The following is a 26,592-nucleotide window of genomic DNA, read 5'->3' on the forward strand; positions in this document are numbered from 1 at the left end:
ACCACTTAATAATCTCATATTTAGTTAGTGGTAATACAAAACTTGTTTGGAGATTTTGTGAAAGAAAGAAAAAACAGATAGAGATGCAAGACCAAACTAGAACAATCTCATATTTTGTATAAAGCTAAAATTGATGCTTGGTAATGGCTCAAAGGTTTAAGTAATGATTATAATTCTTTTGCAAATTAGTGTATACTATCAGATAAAGGGTTGAACACTTGTCAAAACACAAAACATAAACAATATATATTTGTCAAAAGAAACTCACATTGTAATAGTTTTTATATCATCTTTTTTTTCTTAACTTCAACAATCTCCTTCAATAAACTCATTCATCAGCCTCTGCACCAAGTTTTTGAAAGTTATGCATTAAAATGAGACACAAATTATAAAAACACAAGAAAATAAAATTGAAAGTAGCAAAGACCTACCAGAGAGACAAAAGAGGATGACATTCTTTTGTGAGATAAATGAACATAGGCAAATTAAATAGAGTCTAAGCAAATGGTAGTTGATAACCCATTAATTACAGCAAAAATAATCTAGTTTGATTCAAATCACCTGGAACAAAATAGCGAAGTCCTTTTTCTCTCCCAAATGTAAAGAAAAAAAGGTTGCACTAGTTAAGATGTGATTGCAATCCATATTACAAAAGAAATTATCAACATTAAATACAACAAGTTTGCCCAACACTATTCAAAACAAAAGCAACTAAATTAGAAAATTGAATGTCCATCAGATAAACAGGTGTACAATGACGGCAAAACATAAACACATAACATCAAATGCCCATAAACATTAATTGGTGGGTGGATAGTTTAATTTGAAGAAAATCAAAGACCTAGATGTAAAACTTGTTGGGTGATAGAGATTAGATTTGGGTGAAGGGAAAATAAAAGAAATCAAAGACCCATAAGCAAAAATCAATTTTACATGTACGTGGAAGCTACCCCGATCCTACTTTGCTTCAAAATCGATTATGGTGAAGTGAATCGCTCTAGCAAAGAAGTCAAACATCACGGTCAATTGAATTTTCAATGTTTGACCACAAAAGTAATTCCAAACACACATTTAATTTGACCTATAATTAACAATTGATTGAATTCAAGGACACATTAAAAAAAAACTACTTCAAATTGCATTTACTACTTTGTGTGAGGATCCATTTAAGTTAGAAGAAAAAATTAAAAAAAATACCAATTAATGTAGTACTTTTTAACAAGATAATTGATAAAAAAAAATTTAACATTTACCTTTTCTTTTATGTATTAACATCTCTCTTTCAACATGCATTTCCTATTATTTTACTCAATAAAAAAAGTGTTATAATAAGAATAACTCTGATTGAAATAAATTTGATTTAATATAGGATCATCTACATTTTCTCATGAAATCTTATGCTAAATTATGTGTTATTTTAAGCATAATAAAATTTTAATTTTATTTTGAATAGACCATAAATACACTCTCATGTAAATTAAACTAAAAATAATTTTGTTAGTTGATCTATTATTAATTAATTAAAAATCATCATAAATATAGTTTTTAATAGGGTTATATAACAATTAATTTTTTTAGAATATTAGGTAGACATGATTGGCTATACAAACTTACATTATTTATCGTCTTACTATTATTTTTTATATTAACTAATTCAAGTTATATCTAACTATATGAAGTAAAAAAAAAAAAAAACTCTTAATATCGACTTCTCGCAAAGTTTATCTGTAAGGTCAAATAAGAAAGTTCTTCATCAAAAACCTAACAAACATCTGAAAGAATTTGAAGGAAAATAATCGGTCAAATACCAATTGAAAATAATAAGGTTCAAGTGACGTAAATAAAAAACGTTACTTCATTTCAAACTTTAAAATGAAATAAAATACTTCTCTAGTCTCTAGATACAAAAAATTTAAGCATACATCACTTCGTTTCAATTTTCCTAACTAAAACTAATTTTATAAAATCAAAGACATTTCAGGCGCTGGGGTACGTAAAAAACAGTAATGAAATTTCCATAACGACACACACAATTGCCTTCTTAGAATGGAGTGGGTAATTTGCACCACAATCAGAAACTTAAGAACAGGGTTCTAGACGAGATATGAGATACATATTGTCAAATAATTTATTACATATATACCATCTGAAAAACAATAGCAAGCTCCAAATAATTTATAGCTTGGGGGGAGCAAGTCAGAATTTTTTTTTATTGATCTCAAAGCTATAGATAAAAGAGCTTGAGGTCATCATTTTAGCAGAAGAGTCCAAAGGGCCAGCTAGCTAGAGAACTTAGAATGCTTTAAGTGCCCTTACGAAATGGGTTAGCATGAATCAACCGATCGATATACAATTGCAACAACCAAAGTCCAAAGGGCTTCATGCCATCATCAAATAGGAGTATATGATATGACCAACGAGGGTCAGGTTAATTGAATAAATTTCTGCAACCAAAAGCCCCAGCCACGGGCAGAATACTCCTTATGTTACTGCCCCACCCATTTTTATTGCATCTGCTGGTGACTTCAGTAGCTTCTTTAACGATTCAACTATGCTACCAAAAGATGGACGATCAGCAGGGTTACTGCAGAAAAAAATTAGCAAGTGTTAGAAAGAAATAAAATGGTACAAAATGGATGCAGTTAACAAGGCAATAAAACACCAATTATAATCATTTTTTCCCTAAAAGTAGAAGTTCTTTACATAGAAGGTGGAATTTGGTAAGAGTAAAGACACATCAGAAGATCTTAAACTCTTAATGAGTTGCAACGAAGCATAACAGACTGGAAGTTAGCCCGCTTCTTTAATTTTTGGCTTCAATTATACTATCCAATAATCAACAATTCCAAAATGGAATTCGGTCAATCAACTACTTAAATATAAAACACATGAAAGCCTAACAATCGTCATGTAAATAAGGCATGGGTTGTTCAGAAATTCTAATTGATCCGGCCACATTTATTCACTAGAAATATCAAGATTTATACATATGGAGGCCTAAATTATTGCCTTTTTGCCAGGAACAGTACAATTGTTGCATATTGTGCATTACCAGAAAACATGACATAAATAACACTTACTCGGCCCAACAAGATTCCATGAGGGAGGCCAATGCTGGGGAGATGTTTGGAGGGATAGCAAGTCTCCTGTTCTGGAAAGCGACAGCTCCAACCACCTGAATGTACACATAAAGATGAGTTTACAAATTTCATCAATAAACTTTGCTGGTTTCATTTTGCCAACCTGCTATTTGAAATATGCAAGTTCGCATTTATGCCTCTTTCAGTTTTATAGTTTCTTTTTAGTTTAAAATTTGTAATCTCTTGTAGTGATCCTCCTTGTTACCATATATATATATAAATGGAAAGATTAAGCAAAAATGATCAAACTTCAAGCATCAGTAGTTCAGACCCTAAATGCCCAACATATTTACCTGGGCATGATTAAGTCCATTCCATGGTTGTTGCAGAGTCACAAGTTCCCACAGGATAATCCCAAAACTGTAAACATCAGACTTCTCATTTGAAGGTTCTCCTCGAAGAATTTCTGGAGCCATCCACTCAGGCTGAAAATAAAATTAAGAGAGTTACACACTTATTGAAGATGTGGCACCGTGAAGTGAAAGTTCAACCTGCAAAATATTAATAGAATGACCACTTTTGTTGAAAGACATTTTCCTTTATGTACACCAAGATGCAAAACCTACTAAGGCAGATGATTTACTGGACACATTGCTCCCTTAAAACACTCCTGAAAAAGCACATCCTTCCCACCCCAAACTGTCATCAAACAATTTTCAGTCATACATCCAACCCTACTGGTATCAATCATCTATCTAAATCATTATTTTATCATTGATCTTAGCACCGACTCAAGGAGCACTCATGTAGAGCACTGTTGTCTATTTGAATCAAGGAGCACTCATGTAGAGCAACATTAGTTATGAACTCTCCTTACTTCAAACCTGAAATTGCTACTCAATAATTTTCAATCCTAATGTGCATAATTTTTTTTTCTTATCATCATGCTTATGCACATAATCTGAGAACGAGAAACTTACTGTTCCAGCAACGGATTTTGATGATAAGAAAGTGTTTGCCTTAAATCTGGACAATCCAAAATCACAGACCTGAGCAAGAAATGACAAAAATATATCATATACTGAGCACAATATTTTAAAAAATTCAATGAGAAACTCTAGTGCTCGTTCAGTTCCAATATACCTTTACAGTCCAATTTCTGTCCACCAACAGATTTGGGGTTTTGAGATCCCAGTGCACAATTGGAGGCTTTAGACAGTGGAGATAATTGATCCCTTTAGCCTACAATTACACAAATCATATATCATATATAATCTACAAATTAATTTATTGATTAGACAAAAGTAATAATATCTGGCACAAACCACATCTAAAGCCATCCGTAATCTTCTCCTTGGATCTAGAATCTCACCAGATGCTGGCTTATGTATTAGGCGAAATAAACTGCCCCTGTCATAAATGCACCAGGAAACATCAGTGAGACACTCAAACCTTTATGAAAGAAAATTCAATAATATAGTTAACAACAAAAATAGTTGGATGGCTTACCTAGGCAAATATTCTGTTACTATAGATAGATGGGGACGTTTAGTAACTGCACCCATGAACAACACCACATTTGGATGACGTACTCATTTCATTATTGCAACCTACAGCAATGAAATTAACGACTTGAATTTTAACATGCTTCATTTACCCCTTTAGAGAAGGGAACAGAAGTGAGTTCTGTAAAATGAATTCCCAACATTATTATACTCAAACTAAGGACGCATAAAAGGATATAATTTTAAGCTCTGAACCACAGACACCAATAAATCAAAATAATACAGATCCTAAAGAATTGCAATATATAGGGATCACATTACATTTGTTTAATCCATTTTCAGAAGACTAACCTCTCTTAGAAACTCTTTCAATTGATCATCTTGGAAATCCTGAACTGTTAAAACCTTGATAGCAACATCCTGCAAGTTAAAACAACAGTAAAATGCACCATAATGATGAGTGAATATTAGAATAGAAAAATAATAGTCTGTATTAAAAATATTTATTCAAGGAGACAATACAAGATATGTCCATGGTTCAATATGATAAAGTCATCTTGGCAGCTAAATGTCATTCATTCAACCAATCATAGTCAATTAGATTCAGACTTAAGAAACTAGGAACAGTGAAAGACAATACAAAGCAATATTCATGAACTTGTATGTGCATAGAATGCAGCAAACAAGTACTAATTCAAAACTTACTGATCCATGCCATTCAGCACGATACACTGTCCCAAAGGATCCTACACATAGAGAAGAGTATTAAGATTTGGAATCACCATATCAGTCATGTTCTTTAAAAAGGAAACAGAAGAAGCAGAGAATTTACCAGCACCAACACGCTCTTTGATTCGTAAATCATCCCATGGTATCTCAAGCCAATCCATTGCAAGTGATGGTTCAAGATTCAAGTATCTTGGAATATTACTAGCACCCTGATTTTCAACTTTAATTTTTACTTGCTCTTGTTCCTGTTTTGATTGACTGGATGAGCTCAGTGTGGATTGCCTATAGTTACTTTTTACCCCAGAACTTCCTTTTACAATGATCTCTATCTCTTTGTTGGAAGCTTCTAGTACTACAACTGAATCTTTACTGAGCCTGGGGTATTCATGTAATGACGCTTTAGTGGCTGGGTGAAGATCCTTAGAAACACCTTCATATACTGGAGGAAAATTTAATAAACCTAGGATCGCACATTCCTTGTCATTCCCTTTCAAGCCAAAAGGAATTAGAGGTGGTTCTGCACCTCCATGAGTTTGATCTATTGCAGGATAAATAGAGCCATTATTATTTTTCTGCAGATCAATTTCTTCAGCTTGTTGATCTTCCCTTACACTGCCTGTAACAGATTGAGTAGCAACAAGTCAAACTTCAGAATAGGAATGATCTCTGCAACTTAAGATTTGTTACAGCACTATGCATGCAAGGGATTTTCTGTCCTCAGCAGGTGTCAATCTTAATTTTCAGAGTCAACCATGTTCGACAAGATAGGGAGGGAAATTTCCAAGGCATCTGTTAAAAAAAATTACGACTTGGACAAGAGGAAAAGTACAAAGTAAAGATTGAAGTCCTTGAACTAGGCATACTGAAATTTTTTAGGGAATGAAAAATGAAACACGTGGTTCAAACTTGATTGATGATGTAAATAGCTCATGGTTCAATTAATACAAGCACGCATGATGTATGTGTGCATCTGCATCATTTGCAAAATCAATGGACAAATTTTATGGAGTATAATTCATACCAAAGGTACCCACCTGGTGAAATTATTTTAGCTCCATTATAAATAAGATTCAAATGATATGCAACTGGGTGACCATGAATATGTCAAGATTCAATGCTACATAGATTCTGAACTTGAAATAGGAATAGTTCAATACAATAGGAAGACCAAATTTCCAGGTATATATAAAGCACAACACACCTAAATAAGTGTTACCAAGAGATTGAGAACATGCTGCAACATCCACATATGGCGATTGGCATTCTTTCAAATGAGAAATTTGAAAAGGAGAAGGTATTGAAGACACATATGCTCCATTAATAGATGAATCCGGCCCATGGATATTTCCAGGTTCCCCAACCAGGTCAACTACATATTCCCTGTTAAAATATAATTAGCATATATCAAGGAATCTGAGGAAACATGAAACAAATTTCAGGTTCTTGATAAGCTGATCTGAAGACTATAATAATTAATTGAATGCTCTACAATCTCAATAAATCATCAGTAGCATGCCAAAATTCTAGCACGGGCAATCTAAACCAAAAGGTGCAACGATACAATTCATACAACTCAACAATCCATAAATTTGTATAAGAAGCTATCCACTATGATTATCGTTAAAGTATAGTGGGCAGAGAGATATTTTGTTTAGCATAAGTATCAAAACTCAGAACAACAAAGCAAAACACGACCATTGAGCTAACCTTGAGAGCTGTCTGTCATCTTTAATCTTGACAAGGCAAGACGATCTATGATCTGAAGCACAGTACCGACAACCTCGAGCAATTCGACATGGCAAACCTATGTAATCCGCCAATCTCTGCATCCGCAAAACCAAAATAAAGTCAAATTACTTCAAATAAGTAAATAACTAATCTGAGATTACGAAAACCAATAATAGATCAGCAACACTAACACACCGTCTCCTCTTAACGCATACATTAGATATACAAATAACTAAGGAAGTAAGAAACATGTTCTTCACCTTGAAGAGAATCGCGCGATGCCTACAGAGTCCACTAGATAAGCTACCAACAGGAAGCACAACACATTGGTGAAAGTTCCTCAATCTCTTACTCACCAACTTCCACCTCTTGTGTAGATCTCCTTGCTCCACCGGGAATGTACCCCTTCACACACAAACACACAAAACTCAACACCAAATGAACTAGATAAAATAAACAAACAATAATATCCAAAGAAGGACGTAATAAACAAAGTGACCAGCATGAAGTATCATATTCTTATCTTAGTATCTTACCCCATGCATATGGCAACGAGTTTTCCGAGCTTCTCCACTAGCACCAACGCGTTCTCCGAAGCAGAATACAACTCTTGAGCTTTATCCTGAAGCTCCTTAAGCCGATAATCTTCGTGCCGATCGAAAAGAACCACCTCTATGGAAGTGTCGCTGGGTTCAACCGCCTTAAGCGCCATCAGAGTCGGTAACCGCTTCCCTTCTTCCTCCACATCGTTGCACATCACCCACAGGTAAGGATTCATCCCCAATATGTTGTAAAAACCATCCGATATCTTATCCGTGTACGATAAGCACCCACTCACCTGAAAGAAAAAAAAAAAAAGCCAAGCACAAAATTACTAATCGATAAACTACAGATATAGCAAGTATCGTTTTGCTCTGTTAAGTTGTTACTATTACCCATAGACGATACGAAACGGATTCAGCGTCCCAGGTTTCGGTGCCAGCGTCGAGAGCGAGAACCGGTTCGGACCCGAGACTTGCCAAGCAAGATAGCCTCTTCGTAAACGCGAGTTGCAGGTAGTAGCCTTCTTTGTACTTCTGCGCTGTGTTGCGTTTTTCTTTTTCTTCCTCTTCTTGCTGTTTCTTCGTTGCGTCTTCTTCGGCGAAGACTTGACAAAACGACGACGTTTCGTCTTTGGTGACGTCGCTGGAGAATGTGGCGGTGCCGTCCAGCGTGAACAAGCTTCCGGCGTGGCTGCTCCCGCTGGACAGCCGCGGCAGCGAAACCTGCCGGTCGAAGCTCTGGTCGACGGCATCCTTCACAGCCTGCGCCGCCGCCGGCGGAAGAAGAGGCTCACGTTCATCCTCCTCCTCCTTCGGATAAGGTTTGAAATGGTGACGACTAGGACGGTTGCCATCCTTCTTTTTATCGATCAACCAGTCGCAGAAGGCGGCGATTTGCTTCTGCTGGGTTCGGAACTTGTCGCCGTCGGTGAATAAATCGGAGACGGCGTTTTGCTTAGTGGACGAGAAAACAACGTCGTTTTTCTCATCATGTGTGTGACTCTGACTCTGACTCTGTGGTGGTGCTGTTTGCTTTTTCGGCGCGTCGCTTTCGAAGGCGGCAAAAGTCGTAGTATCCGGTGATTTGATGGAGTTGACGATTTTCCTCTTCTCGTGATGTAATCTCTGCTTCGAAGATTCATCCAATCCTCTTTCCGGAAACTGCCTCGGGAAAAAGTAAGTTGCTCTGTGAGGCATTTTTCAAAAAAATAAAAAACAAAAAATCTCACTGTTCCTTCACTCAAAAACCGTGATCTTAACCACCTCTTTTTTTTCAACCACCAACCCACACGAACCTACACCTGCAGGCACAGACGATGGTGAAGCACGCTCGCACGTGCGAAGAAGAACCACCACTGTTCTCCGTCTTCGTCGCCGTGTCTTTCTTTCTTTCTCAACCTAAAAACTCAAACAACACTATTAAGCACCATAGAGTTTCGTTTCGTTTCTTCTATATAGCACTGTAGTACTACCGAGAGTTGCAGATTGAATGAACGTTGGTCCAAACTCGATGACGATCGATTTTGACCCCTGGAGGGACCGTGGAGGCAGCGTGAGTTTGTGGAAGTGTTATTTTAATAATAAGCTTAAGAAGAAGCTAATTTAGTTTCGGAGGCGGTGGAAAGTGTTAGAGAGAGAGAGAGAGAGAGAATGAAGAGATTTGGTGCAAGGTATGTTGTGACGACGTTGTAATGTATTTTATGCAGAAGAAAAGAAAGGGTTGCCATGCTAGTTCATGGAATGCTGCAAAGGGATGGGGAATCCAAAAAGTGTCGAGTCAGTGCTAACGTACGCTTCGAGATGTAGAGCGCACCCTTCGTCATGTCGTGACACGTAAATCCCTGGCCAATGGGTTCGCGACACATAAACTAGAGCCACCAAGTGCGAACCTGCGCGCAAGGTATTGCAGTAAGAAGCTGAGGTTTTCTTTTTTCTTTTTTCTTTTTTAAGGACAAAGAGTACTACATGAACTTACTTCCCCTATAATTATCCTTAGATTTTATAGTGAAAAGATTAATTGCTGTAATTGTATTATAAATCCTTATTATATTTTTACGATATTATTTTTATTTTTAAAATAATAAATATATAAAGCAATAATTATTTTAAAAGCTTAAGTACAACAACCCATACACAATTATTTATGGATTCACAAAATTGAGTAACATAAATTATTCTAATTTAACTCATTAAATGTATAGTTCAGTTTTTTATTCGATTAAATAAAAAATCAATTTAAATCATACTTATTAAATAAGATATTAAGTCAAACTAAAATTACATTAATAACTTATTAATAGTTTTTATATGTGTGTAATACATAAAGTGCTAAAGTTAATGTGGTTTTAGTTATTTTGTCTCATATTTATTTTTATTAGCTTTAATTTTTAAGGGTTATACTTTTGATAGGAGGAAGGATGAAGTTATTCTAAGAATAATTTAAAAAGATTAAGTATTGTTTATTAATATTCTACCGTTTTTTATAATCAAAATTAATTTTAATGTTTATTCTTAAGTGATGTTTATTAATATGATTAATAAAAATGAAAATATTACATTAATAACTTTTTTACTGAAATTATATTAATAATTTTTATAAGTGTTTTAAAGTGAAATTTAATATAAAAATAATCGAGCCATTTAAATTTATTTTGTTTAAATAAATGAATCATACTTAAATAGTCAAAATTTTCTGAAATTAAACCTATCCTTTAATGGTTTAACTTGATTTAATTACAGGTTTTACCTATTTATATTTAAATGATATAAACATGTGAAACAAAGTTGTGTATGGTTTAAATTAATAATTATAGAAAGTTATATGTCACATGATTATAAATATCATATTTTTACTATTTTATCATGCTTTTTTATACATATTTAAAAGGAAAATAACATTTTCATAATTATTGATAAACTAGAAAGTTCTATTAAATGGTCTCAATTAATATTTTCCTTCTGTTTCCTAAAAAGAGTCCTTCTGTAGAAAGTAAAAGAGAAATAAAAAAAAAAAAAAAAACAGAAAATAGTCGCGCAGCTCGAGTCAAGGGACATATTCTGTACCCAAAAAAATAAGCAGAGTTATTAAAAACATGTATAAAATATTATGTTGTGATAACATTTTAATAAATAATAGTTACGCAGCTCGAGTCAAGGGATATTCTGTACAAAAAAATAAGAATAAAAACAAGGGATATACTCACTTGTGTATTATGCAATGACGATAATGTCATGTACGGTTTTTTTTTTCCTGGGTTAACCACAAATTACACCATTTCACTATATCAGAAACTAATATTGTTGTGGTATGACTCTCGTTGTCCCATATATATCCAATATGTTATCCACGGAAGAGAAAAAAGAAAAAGAAAAAACATATATAAAGATAAGTTATGTTTGACAAAATTATTTTGTAGTTAAAAATTAAAAAATTAATTTATTAAATTAGTATTATTTGATAAAATTAATTATTGAAATAGTTAAAATAGATAAAATAACAGAAAAATAATAAAATTATAATTTATTTAAAATAATAACAAAATAAATAAATAAATATATCAATAATAAAAATAAATAAATAAATCAGAAGCTAAAAGTTAGGATGTTAAAAATGTTACCTTAAAAAAGACACAATTTTTCAACTTCTAAAAAAATTATAAATTAATTAAAACATCTTATCAAATATTATCATGATAAAATTTATAATATAATAAAAATGTATAAAATAAATAAAAATATTAATAAAATATATAAAATTATAAGTGATTCATTTATTATTATTATTATTATTATATAATTTCAGTTAACTGTTATTCAACATTATTTTTGGTACACTAATAACGGCATGTGACGAGTCTAATCACTTTTGGGAAGCTATGACTATGAGTCGTGATATTGATGGTTGGATTGGATCAATGTATGGGGCAAAAACACCAAAAAGGGTCACTTTTACATTTTATTTACCAAATAGGGGCTGTTTTGCAATTATTTACCTGGGGGGTCTGTTTTTTTATTACAAAGCGCCCCCCAGGAAGGCGCTTCCATGGAGCACGCGACACGTGGCACAGCGCGGCGCACGAGACAGCAGCAGGGTAGCGCCCCTGACGCGGGCGCGTCTGGTAGCGCCCTGCTGCTGGGTGCGACTGGTAGTGCCCAGCGCGTGGGCGCGACTGGTAGTGCCCCTGACGCGGGCACGACCCAGGCGTGTATTTTTTAAATATATTTTAATAAATTAAGCTGATTAACGATTAAATAATTTAAAAAAATATTTGTCATTTAATTAAGTTTTCTAATTTACGACGAAACTCAATTAAATTGTCATTTAATTAAGTTTTCTATGGTATAATATGAATTTTATAACTTTATAAAATATGAAATTTCCAAGTTATGATCTTTTGTTTCTTAAAAAAAAATAAAAAAGTTATGATCTTTTGGAACTTTATAGCATATGACAGATGACTCATTGAATTGATAGTAAAACATTGATTCAGTACGTTGGTTTAGTTTAAACGTCTCTTAACATTAAAAAAAAAAAAGAAATTAGATTTAGACCCACTAAAAAAATACATTTTCTCCCAGACTCAACGGAACTAGGAAGGGAGGCGTGTATTTTTTTTTAATTTAAATGTTTAATTTTGTTAAAATACAATTTTTGTTCCTCTATTCTCTTATATTTGTACTTTTAGTCCCATTATTTTTTAATGGAGATATTTTATTTTTTACTTTTAAAAAATCAACAATTTTAATTTTTGTGATCAATTTTAAATGTTGACATAAGTATTCTATAAACCTTAAGTGATAACTATTTATTTATTATGTACATGTCAAATATTTTATTAAATTATTTAATCGTTAATCAGCTTAATTTATTAAAATATATTTAAAAAATACATAGGCGCCTGGGTCGTGCCCGCGTCAGGGGCACTACCAGTCGCGCCCAGCGGCAGGGCACTACCAGTCGCGCCCAGCGGCAGGGCGCTACCAGACGCGCCCGTGTCAGGGGCGCTACCCTGCTGCTGCCTCGTGCGCCGCGCTGTGCCACGTGTCGCGTGCTCCATGGAAGCGCCTTCCTGGGGGGCGCTTTGTAATAAAAAAACAGACTCCCTAAGTAAATAATTGCAAAACAGCCCCTATTTGGTAAATAAAATGTAAAAGTGACCCTTTTTGGTGTTTTTGCCCAATGTATGGTGTGCGTATGTGCTGTAAAGGCTACTTCGGTTACTATTTTTGACTTTAAATTTTTATTGATTTTGTTCTTTCGAGTCCTTTATTCACTTGGTTTGCGTGAACCCATCCACTTAATCTAAATGGTTTTTGGTTAAACAACTATACTTGCTCGTGCTTAGATTTTCTTTCCCTTTATGTACAGTTTGTTGCATTGTTGTAGTATCTTTGGGTTAAGTTTGACTGTTAAAATTAGAAACCCTGATCCGAACATCGTAATTTATTATAGAATAGAAAAATGTTGTGTGGATCACTCCATATTATTTAATACACAGATAGAAAGTGTGAGGAAAATAAAATTAAAAATCTAATAAGAAGTGATAAGAAGAGAACATAATAAATGCCAATGGTATGTTTGTAAAATAAAGGTCTTTATTCCTATTTTGACATATTTTGTGTTTTTTTTTTCTTTTATTTATTCATTTTCCCTTTCATACATGTGTTATAAAAGCTCTTCATTGTCCTCCTCAATATCTCTTAGTTATTTTATATTCATTATATTTGCAAGTTTTCATGAATATAAAATGATATAAGTAGTTTTCTTTAGAATTGGTTTTTCCATTTTTTTTATTTATGTTTTGATATCATGAAGTATACATGCATGTAAGAAGGAATTATAAGAATATAATTTATTTTTATGAAATGGATACATTACTACAAAAATTATTTTTAAAGATAGTTTTTTATAATTTTTTAGGACGGCTTTCAAGCGTCTTTAAATTTACTGTGAAATATATATGTGAAGACTATGTCTGAAGTAAACTATTGATGTGTATAAATAATCGATATTCTTGGAGTTTTTAAAAGTTTTTTTAAACTTTTTCTTTTGGAAGGAAAAGTTTTTCTAAAGTTAACTAGTGCTTTAATATAAATGAGATGATATGACAAAATGAGTGAGAACATATAATTACAAAAGACATTTTGACATGTAAGTCAATAGTAATTTTAAATTATGTTTGATAAAAATTAATAAACTATCAGGAAACTTATTAATTATAAGGTAGGAGTTAAAAAATTAAAATCTAATTGATTTAATTAAAAGTATTTGATAAAACCACTAAATTAATTGATAAATGTCAAATAACATAAAAACACATATTTAATATTTTTATTATTTGAATTTGATTTTTAATAACTTATCATCTTAAAAATAGGATGATAATATTTTTAATTTTGTATTATAAAAAATGATAAAATTAATTTTATTTATTTATTTTAGGAAAATCAAAATTAAATTAAATTAATTAGAATTATATTGTTTAAAATATTTTTTTAACATTTTAAATACTTTATTAATAATATGATCTAAAAACAAAAAATAAAAAAGTATTTTTTCTTTATAATTTTACTTAGCTTAAAATAAGGCATGTATTGTTCATCTTGTTCAAATTTCAGACAATGAACAAAAAGGATATCAGATTTTTTAAATTAAATAAATAATAAAATATAATTTTAAATAAAATAGTAAGAATAAAATTAAGAAAAAGAAGTTAATAGATTATAATTAAGCTAGCTTATTTTCCATAAATTACTTTAACTAACTTATCAAAATAAATTACTTAATGAAAAATAAATTATTAAAATAAATTTATATATCAAACAAGTTTATTTTAATATAAAAAATTGTAAATTAGTGGAAAAAAACTTATAACCTCTTTAATTTTTTTACCAAACATAACCTCTATGTAGCAGTAGAATAATTTTACTCTTAGTCAACATATGTTTCATATTTTTCATAAGTGTAGGTCAATTTTCTTATTATTGATGTTGACCTCAATCTGAGTGTTTGAGTCCGGGAGAGTCATTATATATATGGTTTGGGATTGTCCTAGTCTGTAATAATATTATTTCAAATAAATTAACCTACAAATTTGAACACTAACAAATGGATTATGCAGAGATGTGAACATTAATTTGAAAAAGTATGGCAAAGCCTCTTGATTTATATTTACAAGTTTGTGGAGATTATCTATAAAAAAAATAAAAATCAGTACGTTATTGATGTATAAATTATGAATGTTATATACGTCATACCGATCATGCCAACCTAAAATGAAATCCAAAACTAAAATGGATACACTCGAAATCATACATGCCAAAAGAAATATTGATCAACCACGTGCCTTATGAAAAAAATAATATGATAGCATGCATGTGACCAAAGACTTGTGTCCAAATGCTTGGAATATGCTAAGCAGCCGTGACATACTTTTACGTGCAAAGTGAAAATTGGCCAATATTTTGCAATCAAAATTTCAACCAAATTGTTGGTGTGACCCATGATGAATCAATTGAACAATATTTTGCAACAAAAAACTAACTAAATCGCTGATGTGACCCAATATGAATCAACCAAGTTTTTCTTATCCTCTATATATTTGAGTTGAGGACCAGGAATTAAATAACTTCAGCCATTTATAAATTATTTGGGTTTATTAATTTTTAAATGCTTACCGGAATCATTTATTTAGTTAAATAATTATAGCATAAGTCAAATTTAAATTTTATATATAGACTTTACATTAATAATATATAAATAGTTAGTACATATGTACTACATAAAGAATTGTAATTTTAATTAATTATCTAGCTCCAATGATTAAAAGCCCACTTATTCAAAAAATGATTAAAAGTCACATTTTAAATAACTGACCATTAATGTATTTTTATCATAAAATTTTTCACTTTCTAATCTAAAGTTATTTTTATGAATATAAAATTATATTTATTACATATTTTAATATAAATACACCTACTAAATATAAAGTTAATAAATTTAAAGATAATTTAAAAATTGATTAAAGCATATAGTTCCGTCATACAGATGCACTTGAACGAGTCAAAAAATTTATCGTGCTTGTAGCAAAAATAATATCTTAACGCATATACTTGTGTGTGTGTTTTTACTGCATGTAATTGAATGCTTAAAATATATATTTCATCGTTTCAAATTATCTAATACATATTTTTAGAAAAATACTAATGAGACTAATTATCATGATAAAATAGTTTTTTTTTAAAACTGAAGTATCCTTATTAAAAGAGTTTTTTTTAGGGGCTTATTAAAAGAATTAAGATATACAATCAATATAAAATTATTTTAACTTAATTAGTAATTTTGAGTATATAATTATATTAAATATTAAAAAGAAAATTTCACTGTCCAGAGTGATCCTATTTGGTTCTAGTAAGAAAATCTCTATTAAAAGATATATTTGTGGTCTATACTAATTTAAAAAGTGTGAAAATTTAGTTGTAAATTAATTAAACATTTATATGAGATGAAATAAATAATAATATTTTTGATAAACTAATATATTTTTAATTTTTTAAAGTGTTAAATATTTTAAAAACGAGTCATGTTTATTAAAGTGAAATATAATTTGAAATGAAGGGTATCCTAAGATAATATGCTTGATTAGTATTCCACCAAAAAAATATATGATTAATAGCACGGTATCTAGAGTGAATCACCTCAATATATGTTTTCATAAATGGAAAATTAATAGTATTTATATTTTTATGTTATTTATTGTTACCATTTTATACTTAAAAAACTATAATAGATACTATTTTATAAATTGAATATTAATAATTTTTTTCTTTCAAATGTTGGAAATTAAAGTGGCTAGTAGATATAATCTTTTAATTCAAAGATTTATTCCAAAATATATAAGCGTGTTTAGAGACAATGGGGTCTTCGCGGGAAATCATGTCTAATGTAATGTACTTGACTCAATGTACTTGCAATTTTGCAAACCGAGTACAATTGTTCATTTTGGCATTAAACTAAATAGGAAATTAAAGTGGTCATCCAATCCGAAACAAACACCAATCAGCATAAAACTAATAGAAATTGACAATTAGATTATCTAATCAATTACCATAAACAGTAGGTTTGTTTCGTCAATGTGAGCAATGCATTGACTTCATTGGCAACGTGATGTATGTTTGATTTGCATTACTTCTAATCTGTTCTAACCACTGCATTGTTTGTTTTTGTTTGGCCATAGACTTTATAAATTGGCCAGTGTGGAGAGTTCCTAAGTTCATAGAAAATTTCCCACTATCACATGATGGGATTGTCTTTTAGAGACAGGAGGAACATGGCCAATGGGTAGATAATTTTCTATATAAAGAAACTATCTTCATCACCGTCCCTTTCTTTCAACAAAAGCAAATGGCAAGTATATTTGAATATATAAAATTGTTCTGATCGCACCCACTTTCTTGGAAATGTAAATCAATAATGTTACTTTTTTTCATTTGTGGGAATCACCTGCATAGACAATAATCAAAATATATCATTTTAGCGATACAGTAGTAAATTAACCGCATAATCATTGTGACAAATATATATAATATATATAGAGGTATATAGGTAAATGAAGTGTTTTATTATGAATGATAGAAAGATTAAATAATTTTTAGATCAAAATAAAAGGTTTAAATTTAATTGTTAACTAAAATTTTATGTGTATTTTTAAGAGTGAGAATAATACTGCATTTAATATTGACTCTCTCACTTTTAGAAATGTAAATGTAGTTTCAATTAACAATTAAATCTGTGAACCTTTTGTTTTGATCTAATAGATATTATTTAATCTTTTCATCTCTGTTAATAAAACATTACTCTTGTCTGATATGCTCTATATATATAATAGATTAAGTGTATATAAAATAGCAATTTGCACAAATATTTGATTGATTGATTCAATAAATTCTTCTATATTCGTTCGAAATATATTCGATTATTATTGAATGCGATCGTGGATACAAAACTAAATATTATGATTCTTTTTGGTCCATATTAATGTTTTAAAAGAAAAAAAAATGTATTTATAATAAGTAGAGAAAAATAAAAGTAAGGATAGGGAGAGAGAGACTTTCTATAGAATTATGCTATGGCCGTATTATGAGATTTTTGTTGGTATAAGTATTTATTCAGATTCATATAATATACGGGCTTTTAGATAAATTTAAAATAAGACACGTGAATTATGTTTGAAAATCTGTTTTTTTATATAATACAAAATAAAAAAGTTAAGTTAAATTATATTTAAATTTTCTATCAACAACTATACTAAAAATTCCTGTTAAAAAAACTAAACTAAAAATTCAAAGAAAAACAACTAGAGAGAGAGAGTTTACACTTGTTGACATAATTAATATGCTAAAAGATTTTGATTCGTGATATGATCTCAGTTTTAGTTTCTTTTCCAGAGAAATCTCAATTTTAGTTTGAAACACCAAATAACCGAATTAAATGTTTCCAAAGTTTCCTTAGTATTTCTTCAGTCTCATTTTTTTTGACCAAATTTCTTCAGTCTCATATCATATATAACTTTTGAAGCTTTTAATTTGTCTTATAAAATATGTATATTGGTTGGTTAAGAAAGTTTTAAGTTTTTTCAATAACATCTTCATTTATTAGGATGTTATCTAAACACTTGTATAATTAAATGAATTTATAATTGCATTCTAACTTTTTTAATAAAGAGAGTTTAAAAAAGGTAACTAAGAGCCATTTCGTTTGAGAAACGATTTTCTATTTTCTAATTTTTTTGGAAGTTTGTATAAACAATGAAAAATAAAGTAATAAAAAGTTGTTTTACACTATTTTATGAATAAACTTTTGGAAAAAGGAAATAAAATAAAAATAAGATGAGATTTTTATAATTACTAATACAAATAAAAAATGTTTTTTTAAACAAATTGTCCCATTTTATCATAATAATTTGTGTAAATAACAATTTTTTTCAAAAAAATTATTGTCTTTAAAGCATAATATAAGACAGAGGAAGGATTTGAAAAATGTTTTGAGTAAAATAAAGTTTTTTTTAGAGAAGTAAAATAAAGTTTACTACCTTTGAAGTTAGAATGGCTCACGTTATATATATATATATATATATATATATATATATATATATATATATATATATATATATATATATATATATATGAGTACATTGTTGTTGATAACGTGAATAAAATGTCTCACAATGAAAGTGATTGTCCTTGTCATCAATTGAATAAACGCATGTTGAATATTTTAAATTTGTATGCACTCTATTTAGCTAAATGACAATTTATTTTCTTGTTAATAAATTAATAAGAGTATGAACTGATGATTACATTTCAAGTATATATGATTCCTCGTGATCAGAGACCAGAGTCTCAATTATCCAAACAAAAAGCCTCAAGTCACATTAAGTGTTTTGGAGCTACGTACTTGATCTTGGGATCAAACTTCAACTTCACGTATATATAAATATAATCACACAATATCAAAGCCCTTTAACTCGGTTTTCTTGCTACTTGTCATTTGTTTATAAAACCTAAAAGCACCAACCACGCAAATAAGCGAAGGCCACCATATATTACTAATAGCTACGCTCGCTAGTTGTAGGGTTTTGCAACCACCGGCGAGAGATGCGCCTATGTTGGGAGAAAAAAGTGGATATGATGAGTAGTAGGACCCATTATGGAGCCCAAAGCATATAAACATAATTTAGTACTCCACTATTAGTTTATTGCATTCGCTTAATTAATTATTTGATTGTGCTGTTGTGTTGTCTAACCACTATTTGTTGGCTGGGTGTTCTGCCTTAAACAATTCACCCACTATTAGTTTTTTTAAAGCTATGGACATATATGCTAAAGATTTCTTACATTGGCATTAGGCTCAATAGAGTGTGCACTTATTATAGAGTTATAGTGGAAAATGTTGTTTTTAACACATTCTCATTTAATTATAAGTATAATGTTAAGTTTGCGAATTTTTATAATAAGTATAATATTAAAAGTTATATAAATAATGATTTTTATTAATTAATAGTATATATTTTTTAATAATGTATAAACATTAAATTCTCGAATTAATATGTATGAGTGAAACTAATCTTAATCTTCTAAAGCAAAATCTTAGAATTGAATTGAAGAACAAATAATTAAAAAAAAAGATGATACTAAAAATAATTGACAAGTTTCTCAATGTTAATTAGTCATTAACAAAAGCCAATACTCAATATCAATATCATATTAAAATTCTTACACTATAGGCTAATTATAAATTACTATAGTTATTGATTTTTATAATAATTATTTTAAATTATTTAGAATAATTTTGAATGTAAATAATATAAAAATATTTACGTTAATAAAATACTCAAATTAATCTCTTAATTAATTATTTATTATATATTATATTTTTAATATTTACTTATACTATATTGAGAGTATTGTAAAAGTTTTTAATATTAGATATTATCGAATTGTATATGGTCATACAGTAAGATTATTAATTTTTATGATGTTATATTTATCATAATTTATAATTAATCAACAATATAATTTTTTTACATTTATAATATATCAACTTTCTTTTTTTACTTTAATGTATATTATTAGACTCATTATATGGTATTGTAACCAGAAAAGGAAAACACATTAGGTAGATCCATTAAGGACTACATAGTACATAATGAGACATACATTCAAGCCTTATTATCATGACCTTATCAAATAATATAGATTTAATTATTATTGAATTCGGCGAAAAAAATAACGATGTAAAAAAAATGAAACAATTTTTATTCATTTAAATTATTTTAACAAATTTTTTAGGATCAATTTAATTTAAGAAAACATTTTCTGTTTTCACTTTTTATTTTTCAAATAATTATAAAAATTGTGTTTTACTCTTAAAGACTTTTGCAATAAAAAAATGTTTCCAGTGTTTTCTCATATTAAAATTAAATTATAATCTTGTAATATTGTTTAACACCTGTTCTTAAAAATATGTTAAATACTTATTGATTAATTGATTAAAATATACTAAAAATACTGAAAAAAAGATTGATAGTCGCCTCATATATGAGTCATAAATACTTATAGTATCAAAGATATTGTAGGCTTGCAGTCATGGCCACAATATGGACCCATACAGAAGAAAAAGTGCACAAGCAGGACCCAATTGCGAAGTTCAATTAATAGGATATTCAATTGGAAATTTGAAATCTTTGAAGGATATACGTGAGTAAAATTTCAATTTTCATTGTGATCATCTGTAATGATTTCGACACCAAGTTATTATTTGGAAGAGTCTAATAAGTATTTGTTAGGCTTATTTATATGGCTACATTTTCAACATAAAAAAAATATGGCTATATGGCTCCATTTTAATTAGGGTAATACTTCCCAAATAACATTTTTTTAATTTATAAAAGTTAGTTGTTAATTGTTAGCGGAGAGAGTTAAACCTACTATCTTTTACTTCCTTCCTATTCCTTTTATCACCAAGCTGATCTTATTACTCATTTTCCCACATGATAGTATATAAATGATGTCTATTGATTCCCTTGATTCGTCGCTTCAAAAAAAAAGAGGGCCCTTGATTGGTCGCTACAAAAAAAAGAGGGTATTTTTTATGGCTGAAATTCATCGGTAATTCCAAAAATTCGTCGATAATTTAAAATTTTTGACAAAAAGTCTGTCAAAAAATAATTGTAGGAAATTTTAACCGAGAAATTTTTACTATCCATATGTAATTTTATTTTATGAAGAATTATTTATTTCATTTTTATTATTTTACATCGATAATTTAAAAATTATTTTTTGCGTTTATATTATTTAACATCAAAATTTTAAATCACACATACATGCAATTAATGAAATACATAAATTCATAAATCCTAAATAAATAGTAAAATAAATCATTCAGTTAAATTAAAAATAAATCTAAAAGAAAGAACAATGTGTAATATATCAATAGTAATCTTGTGTTGCTAAATTAATAATCAAAATATTGATTCGAATTCACGCTATTTCTTATATTTATGGACTCAATTCAATTCAGCGAGATTTTTTATTGATATTTTTTTCCATCAAGAGAGTTTTATAAAACTCTTATACTCCCGAATTTGAAGTATCATACTTTCATGCAATTCACAGAATTCAACAAGTAATCAATATTTCACGATCAAGAGAGTGTCTATACAGATCATTGTCTTAGTCATCTGATTAGTCATTGTCTTGTTGATATTGATATTAATATAATGTTTCACAATTGAAGAGGTAGGAATTGAAGGACAACTTATTTAATGTTGCAAATTCATCGGTCTTCTATATCGAAAATATATAGCACAGTGGCTTATGCTCTCTAAGTTTATAAAGTGATACCCATACGATAATCTTGTAGTCATTTTATAGACAATTTTAATCCAGTTTCACATCTCAAACAAACTAGTAAGAGATTAAAATAAAAATAATGAATTTTCCTCCATTAAACTTATCCACACGTGTGTGTGGGGTCATAAAAGCAGTAACAAAGGTACAACACCATGTTCTTAGTACAGCAGCAAACACCATATATGTTCTTACAATCTAACAAATATTTCCACTGTTAGATACTGGTAATTAGTAAATATCAATAATATGAAATTATTTTAAAATAAAAGCACACAGCTCTAATACTCTGCAAGACTTGATGCACTCCAGTCTTAACTGTAGCACTGAACAACAACTACCTTGCCCCCAATTTTCATTTTAAGGAACATGATTCAAATAAACTACTGTAGACAGAACACAAAAACCTGCCATTACTATCATAAAACAAGTACGGTATCATCTTAATAAGCAATAACATGACCCTCTGCATTAGATTCAGTCAATTTTCTCTACGGCAACTGTTCGCCACCGTCGGATGCGATTCCTGGCAGCGCCATTTTAGTTTGTTTTCCCCCCTTCTTTCGTCTCTCCTCAAAACAAAAGACAGAAAAAGAGTTAGAACAATGGATAACTGTATGTGGCTCGACAGAGGATGCTAAAATATGGCCGTGACGGAGGCCTGGCCGCGACGGCGGCATGACAGAGTGAGTGAGTGAGTGACTGAGACAGAGTAAGTGAAACCAGGAAAGTGACAAATGGGGGAGGAGGATATGAATTTTCACTTTTCATTTCACTCATTAATATGTTACTGTTCGACCATAAATAAATGTTTAGGCCAATTAAGTATGATCTGTAATCTACTCCCTTGTCTTAGATTCAAATTCCTGTGGTTTTGCGCTTCCATGTTTTCCGGGCTTTAATTCAATTTATGATCAGCTTGACTTATAAATCACAATGGTAGGAGAATAACTTTAATTAGAATTCTACTAGTGGTCTAGTGGGGAAGAGTTAGACTTTAGATAAGTACAAACCTCGCTGTTAGTACTATTTTGCCAAAGAAAATATTAAATATATATACTAATAATTGATTGTCATGCTAATTACAAATTTATTAACAAAATTTGATATAATTAGTAGATGATTGAATTTGTTAAAAGCTCGATTCTTTGTCATTATATGAAAAGATCTTTATCAGAAAAGATAAAACTATTAATCTCTTAATTATGAGTTAAGACATAGCTTTTGGTCATACAAAAAAGAGTAAACATGTAATTTCGTTTCCATAGTGGCAACTTGCTTTAGTATCTAAAACTGTACATGTTTATAATTTAATCCCCACTTTATCATATGTCTGACAAATTAGACCTTTCATGTTAGAGTTAACCAAACTTAGAAACTAAATACTTTATAATAAAGGGACTCACTCACCACTCTCATTCATCTATGCATGCTCAAGTTAACCCCACAGCTATCCTAGAACAACAAATCAACACGCATAAAAAGTTATCACAGAAAAAAAAGAAGCAAAAGAGGGTTATAAATTACAAGTGTGATGTCGTCCATTTTCTCCAGCAGAAACTCAGTACAGTTTGGTTTGAGTCAAAAGCTCATCCAATTTGTTAAACTGTGTGCCATTAAGGTCAGGTGCCTCCTCACACTGCACCTCCTCTTCCTTCATCCTAGCTTCAATTAAATTCTCTTCCTCCTCCACCATTGTTTTTGATATAATAGAGGCCCCATTTGAAAAAATTAGGAACGAAAAGGCATACAACACACATTAAAACCAATTCACTCCAAAAAAATATAACAAAAACAGAATATAACCCTATCAGACACAAAATCAAAGTTGGTGGTATTATGCATGCAATGCATCACTTAAGTGTTTGGTATTCTAAAGTGACAAATAATTTGAGACAAAAATATTCAAAAAGTGACAAAATAAATGAGACAGAGGGAATATATTTCTTCAAACATCTTACTAAGATAAGAGAAAACATTATTGTGAAACTTAGATTGATATTAGCACAATCATTAAGTTGGAAAATGTCTATTTCATTCAATTCTGAGAAATATACCCTACAGTTAATGCAACCAGCTGGGGTAAAAGCTCCTCATGTATCATTTCCAAAATTGATGAAGTTGTGTCACTGATGCATTGCCTTAGGCTTATTAAATCGGACTCCAACTTATCAACACTTGATCGCATTTTGTCAATCTTGGCCATGTAAAGATTCTCATCCTCTTGTTTACGCAATAACATGGACTTCCTGTCGAACTCCAATGCAACAACTCCCTCCTCCTCCTACATTATATGACATTTGAACAATGAGAAATGAAGGACATTCAGGCAAAAAGATTTGAAATCCAAAATCAAAGATTTCCTTTCAGATAAAAGAAAAAAAAAATATAATGATCAAGATAAATTTGAAATAAATTTTATAATTTGGTGCAATATATGGCAGTTTAACTATAGGCAAAGACTATAGTTTCATTTTCTGCATTTATATCCTTCCTCTTGATTACTAAGCCACAAAAGAATCCATGGATGTCAGTATGACTAATTCTAACTAAAGACTGACTCTAATTAATTCCCTCATCCTAACTAGCAATACTCAATACCTTCCATTAATACCTTCCCCTGTATATACCTTTTAGTTCTATTCCTGATCTTTCTTTCAGTATATATACTTTTGCATTAATTGGCTGTCTGTCCCTTATACAGACTCATAATACATGGGCCACACTAAAATTCTAATTTCATGTCTATAAAGTCAGATAGCTAGATTTATTAGCTTACCTTTAATGCCTTGAAAAGTTTCTTCTCTGCCGCATATAATTTTTTAAGTGTGGCACAATGAGCTCTAGGCTTGCATGGTTCCCTACGACCAGAAAATTCAGCACCATCTTTGGTGGATGGGGGTGATTTTGAATACCTACTCCATGATAGTACACTGAAGACCTTTGCAGAATCGCCTCTCTTCTCTACAAATAACATAGCCACAGTAAAAAATATGTCACCACCGACACCACATAGGGAATGAATGATGTCTAAAACAAATGTTAAGTACAATAAACCAGCCACAAAACATGGTATATCATGAAAATCAAAATGTGGAAGTTTGATAGTTATTTGATGGATGTAATTCAGAAAAATCAAGAAAAAAAGTAAGCATAGTTTCCATGTTAGTCAATCAATTATTCACAGGCAACAGTGGTTATGGGACATGTTAAGTCAACTGACACACAAGTTGACCCACATATTCTGCAATCACTTAAAATGTGATAACCTTCTAAGTTACTATTTATAAAAACTGCACCCTTATCAATTGTTCTAGTAATCTAAGAACTTCCAAAGTATTATAAGATGCATTATTAAAAATATGAATATCAAATCAAACCACAAAGTACCAAAACGAAAAGACAGGAGCCAAAAGGTAAGGGCCAACCAATAAGGCAATAACAACACATAATCAAGTGTACACAGTATGAAGCCTTACTATCAAGATGCCCAGAATTCTGCCGTAGAAGTGTATCTCCTCCACTGATATCTATAAGAACAACAATTTCCTTTATACATCCAGATGCTTTCAGGAAATGATCATCCAGCTCTTTACCTATACCCTCCAATGTTTTCCCACTTCTACCAACCGCCACAGGCATAGCTGTATTTTCTTTTCTGTACAAACTCATAGCAGAGGAATTTTCGTCAACTGGTTCTATCAACTTTTGTTTTCCCCAGCAATTGCAGCAACTTCTGCTTTTGCTTCTTCATCCTCAAATTCTGTTTTGGTTTCTTCCCAATTATCCTCCTATATTGATTCTACTAGTTCTCTTCTATCAGTGCTTCGAAACAGCCGTAACGAGCTCAAACTTGAGTGAATTTGCAGCGGAGGCACATTGCTGTCGGCATTCTCTAGTATTTCATCTTCGTTCACCATATTCTTATCCAGATGATGAGATGGAGAAGTCTCACCTTCTTGCCCTTCCATAATAGACCCAACAATGAACACCTCTGCGCCCACTATTCTTGTCCTTTTGAAATGGGAACCTCGCCTCCATCTTCCTCTACTCCCACACCAACGTGGTCCCATCAGAGCACTCCAAGTGGGCCCTCCGCTGCCTCAAGGCCCGAAACTTCTGCCCCTGCCGCTCGCTCAACCTGGCCTTTGCCCCAGACGAGGAGATCGGCGGCCATGACGATGCCGAGAAGCTCGCTGAGTCCGAGATCTTCCGGCGGATGAATGTGGGCATGGTGCTTGATGAAGGCCTGGCTTCCCACGACGACCATTACAGGGTGTTCGACGGAGAGGAGGTGGACGATATAGATTGTCACGACCCACTCTTGGCCATGACCGGCGCACAGACTATGTCTTCCTTAGTCTGGCCAGCCTATCCTATAGAACATAACCTATAAAAAAAACACAATATGTATATATATATATATATATATATATATATATATATATCTAGACAATTTCATGTACTGGTATCTCATCTCATCCATTTAATAACAAAGTGGATTATAACCACTAATCATCAAGTGTCTCAAAACATCTCAAGTGCATCATCCTCATATCTATAAAGGAGAGTCATTTACATTTCCAAAATAAAGGAGTC

The 26,592-nt window shown here is 30.9% G+C and overlaps 1 protein-coding gene and 1 pseudogene across 2 annotated transcripts; both read right to left on the reverse strand.

The window, feature by feature from the left end:
* Nucleotides 1-2,116: 2,116 nt before the first annotated feature.
* Nucleotides 2,117-9,632, reverse strand: LOC100775756 (serine/threonine-protein kinase CTR1-like; annotated as a pseudogene). The gene is made up of 15 exons (XR_001385485.3): nt 7,978-9,632; nt 7,579-7,880; nt 7,303-7,447; nt 7,022-7,137; nt 6,531-6,694; nt 5,418-5,930; nt 5,291-5,331; nt 4,937-5,005; nt 4,590-4,690; nt 4,406-4,490; nt 4,224-4,322; nt 4,061-4,129; nt 3,434-3,565; nt 3,081-3,175; nt 2,117-2,584 (listed from the first exon to the last, which is right to left on the reverse strand). The product of XR_001385485.3 is annotated as a serine/threonine-protein kinase CTR1-like (transcript).
* Nucleotides 9,633-24,031: 14,399 nt separating this feature from the next.
* On the reverse strand, nt 24,032-26,337 carry LOC102661639 (uncharacterized). The gene is made up of 3 exons (XM_014768860.3): nt 25,473-26,337; nt 24,773-24,957; nt 24,032-24,277 (listed from the first exon to the last, which is right to left on the reverse strand). Exons 1-3 carry the CDS (start codon nt 25,663-25,665, stop codon nt 24,032-24,034), a joined length of 624 nt encoding a protein of 207 aa, XP_014624346.1. The 5' UTR covers nt 25,666-26,337.
* Between the last annotated feature and the right edge of the window lie 255 nt (nt 26,338-26,592).

The sequence above is a fragment of the Glycine max genome, chromosome 2 (genome assembly GCF_000004515.6).
Source record: "Glycine max cultivar Williams 82 chromosome 2, Glycine_max_v4.0, whole genome shotgun sequence".
In the NCBI taxonomy this organism is placed as follows: Eukaryota; Viridiplantae; Streptophyta; class Magnoliopsida; order Fabales; family Fabaceae; genus Glycine; species Glycine max.

Coding starts and splice junctions, on each gene's coding strand:
- LOC102661639 (XM_014768860.3), bottom strand. CDS start 25,665: ATGAGTTTGTACAGAAAAGAAAATACAGCTATGCCTGTGGCGGTTGGT. Junction 24,958..25,472: donor GAATTCTGGGCATCTTGATA/GTAAGGCTTCAT, acceptor TGTTATTTGTAG/AGAAGAGAGGCGATTCTGCA. Junction 24,278..24,772: donor AACTTTTCAAGGCATTAAAG/GTAAGCTAATAA, acceptor CATATAATGTAG/GAGGAGGAGGGAGTTGTTGC.